The sequence below is a fragment of the Haplochromis burtoni genome, unplaced genomic scaffold, assembly GCF_018398535.1.
Source record: "Haplochromis burtoni strain Fernald_Lab_line unplaced genomic scaffold, NCSU_Asbu1 Contig_1791, whole genome shotgun sequence".
Classification (NCBI taxonomy): Eukaryota; Metazoa; Chordata; class Actinopteri; order Cichliformes; family Cichlidae; genus Haplochromis; species Haplochromis burtoni.
In genome coordinates, this window is record NW_024584152.1 from 1 (window position 1) to 3,589 (window position 3,589).

General features: G+C 39.6%; 1 protein-coding gene across 1 annotated transcript in view; it reads right to left on the minus strand.

Moving 5' to 3' along the window:
* Window positions 1-14: 14 nt before the first annotated feature.
* LOC102299799 (nectin-2) overlaps window positions 15-3,589 on the minus strand; it is a gene marked incomplete in the record, with an annotated part of 22,483 nt that continues 18,908 nt past the window's right edge. The window contains 2 exon segments of the mRNA XM_042217297.1: window positions 15-1,192; window positions 1,310-1,559. Coding sequence (XP_042073231.1) covers window positions 813-1,192; window positions 1,310-1,559 — 630 coding nt within the window.

Genomic DNA, 3,589 nt, shown 5'->3' on the forward strand with positions numbered 1-3,589 from the left:
ATTGTAGATAGTGTATTGTACTACTGCCATTCAGTGAAGAAACACTGGTGTCTGGACTCAACAGCAATTGTTTCATCCAAATTTCTTCCCCTATCAAAAAACATCATCGGAATGACTGACTGCTCTAATATGCTGCACATCAGCTAAATCGCCTGTTATGTAAGGCAAAACCATAAATCTTGGTTTTCATTCAGTTTCTAGGAGTAATCCTCTAACACACATTCAAAAGTGTCCCCGGCTCACTTACAATCACCTTGGACTAAAAACAACATATTAGGTTTCTTTTGGGGAATTCCACCAGAAACAGAACACCACAGTTATATAACATCACTAAAAAAGAGCACACAATGCTTCATTTTCAAAACAGCCTCAGTTAATTTTACTTTAAGAATACATGTATAAAACCACATTACCCACAAATATTCCAGTATTGGACTACTGCCAGTAAATTAAAAAACAGACTTGTGTCTGGACTCAAATGTCTACTGTGGTATGACTTTACTGAATTTGTTGGTTTCGGTTCACATGGTTACATCATTTAGTCTTTTGCAATAATGGTGTAACAATGTCCTTTATATCAGTCTAAAGGTTGTCATTAAGTCTTCCAGGTCTTTCGGGAATTCTCTCTGTCTACTGTGACAACCTAATATTGAGAGACCTAACACAGAGGCAAAGTCATGACAGCATCTCAAACAGAGGAAAAAAAAGACTTCTCCTGAACAAAGATGGAAACATGAGAACTTTTTGAGGATTTATGCCTGTTTTTGTATAAAACAGAGTTTGATCCTGGGTGTGTCTGCGTTCTTTTCTAATTAGTTGATTAAACTATTAAAATTCTTAAATGACAAAAGAAGACAAATAATAAAATACATTAACAGCTGATACTCACAGTAGACCTGTATGGTGAAGGGCAGGGTTTCTTCTTTAGACAGGGAGTCACCGCTGATGACACACTGGACCTGGTGACCATTAATCTCTCTCATAGGTACACCAAACAGAGAGCTGACTGTGGTAGTCGTACCGTTGTCATACTTGGTGGAGTTTGTTGTCGTCCTCACTTTGTCTCCCAAAGCACCAGTGAGCCACCTCACCTCAGCAGGAGGCTTCGATCCAGCAGCCGTGCAGGTAGCAAATAAAACCTCTTCTGTGCCCAAAGTCGGAAGGTTGTCCTTGATGTGTGTGAAAGGAGGCACTAGGAGAGTTACAGAAAACTAATAATTCAATATGTAAGCATGACAGTAAAAGTAAATCTGACTACATCTCATATACAAACACATCTCTTAAATACAAGTTTTTGTTTTTTCTATACCAATCACTATAAGAGGTATCTCAGTCTTCTGATTTCCACTTGGAAACAATGTGAAGATGCACGTGTATCTGCCTTCATCCTTCAGTGCAACACTGGATAACTGGAGGGTTCCATTTTTGTTGTTAAAATTCCCGATATATTTAAATCGATCATCCTGTCCATTGACAAATCGTGGTCCTTCCCTTGGTTGGACAGTGATAAAATTGTCATTATGAGGTTTTTCTCTGGTTGTCCTCTGCCAGGTAATCTGCGTCAAATCATCATCAGTGTGGATGATTTGGCACGGTAAGATAGCAGTGCCTCCTTGAACCACTGTCACACTTCCATCAATCACCTGGAGACCTGTAAAGAGCATGAAACACTATTAAAGCTCAGACCTCAGCGTAAAAATAGAAACAAGAAAGAAGCAGATTTGCATAAGGTAAAACACCAGTTTCACAATTACAGCTACAAATCCAAATAGGATCAATTTTTCAAAACCTGAACCAGGACTATCAGAGCAGCTTGGCGTCTGGTCTGGGTGAGGAATAAGGAATTAGTACTGTGCAGATCTAATCAGGGAACTGAACTGAATAGTCATATTTTTTCAGTTTCCTTTCAATTCAACACAATTTTATTTAGAAATCACAACAACAGTCACCTCAAGGCGCTTTATTATGTAATGTAGACCCTACAATAATAAACACAGAGAAAAACCCAACAATCATATGAGCCCCTATGAGAAAGCACTTTGGTGACAGTGGGAAGGATAAACTCCCTTTTAACAGGAAGAAACCCTCAGCAGAACAAGGCTCAGGGAGGGGCGGGGCCATCTACTGCAACTGGTTGATTGAGGGAAGGAAGACAGGCCAGAAGACATGCTGTGGAAGAGAGCCAGAGATTAATAACAAGTATGATTCAGTGCAGAGAGGTGTATTAACACATAGTGAGTGAGAAAGGTGAGTGAAGAAGAACTACTCAATGCATCATGGGAATCCCCCAGCAGCCTATGGTTATTGCAGCACAACTAAGGGAGGATTCACGGTTTATTTCTTATCTGTAAGACTTGGGAGAGGGAATGCTACACATGGGAAAGTTAACCTTCACAGCTTTCTCACCAAGTCCAGTCAGGAGGGTTTGTATATATGTGGTCACATGAATTAAAGTAGCAGAAGCCAAAATCTTTTAATGAGAGGAGGGTTTGCAGCTAAAACTACTAAAAGATTTTTAAAAGTTTTTCCTGAACTAATAAAAACAAGTTTCCACAAAATGACTACAGCCTGTCAACTGCCATTAAAGTAAAAATTTAACCCGAAAAAACGCACAAACATTACGCTTAGCTATTTGGTGTCCCTGCAGGTAACTAATTTTTCCCAAAGGGCTACATGAGAAACTGGAACTGCTGTGTCTGTACCTGAGCCGAACTCGATTCTTCCCAATATCAAACTGGCTCTCTCTTTACAAACTGGTACAAGTAGTTGTTTTAATGAGACAATGAAAACGTGAAATAGGCATGGCAAAAGCAATAGCATTGTAATCTCTATTTAATCAACATTCCCAAAAACAAATGTGATGCAAAATGTGCAGATTTCTGCAACATTTCGCTTTATATTCAAAAAGTGTTATTCCTGTTTCGGTTGTACTTCACTTACTTCATGTTCAGTGTTTAAGTTCTTTTTGCTTGTTCAGTAAGAGAACTCTAGTCAGTTAGTCAGATTTGGACAGCATTAATTGTAACACCTGCCAGTTCATTTCATTTCAGCCTAAGCCCATCCAAGCATAAATAAAACAAACAAAATCTTTGTACGTACTGTTCGTTTCTCTGGTCAGCAGGAGCGCAGATATTATCGCCAAACAACAGATGATCGTGGGGAAATAGCGCGACATGACTTCTCGTAGTAGCATAAAGAAAACAACACGCAGCTTCTTTTCTTCGCTTTTCGCCCTTGTTATTCCCGGATAACTGCTCTGATGAAAAACAGCCCTCCAGGCTCCAGTACTGAGTCGTGTCTGGCATCCAGATTGCGAAGGATACTTCTACTTAAGTTTAGGACAAAAAAGGGTGAAAAAAGAAGAACAATATAATATGTACATCATAGGATTATCAGAACTTGTTGCGTTTGAAAAACTCTCCCGTCAGTTAGAAACAGGACCGTGCGGTGGGGGTGGGGGAGAAATGAGAGGAGGAGTTGCATGGAGTTTAGAAAAAGTAAGATTAGGATATTCGCTACTTAAACTGTTTTACAATTGCGCTTTGTGTGTGTGTGTGTGTGTGTGTGTGTGTGTGTGTGTGTGTGTGTG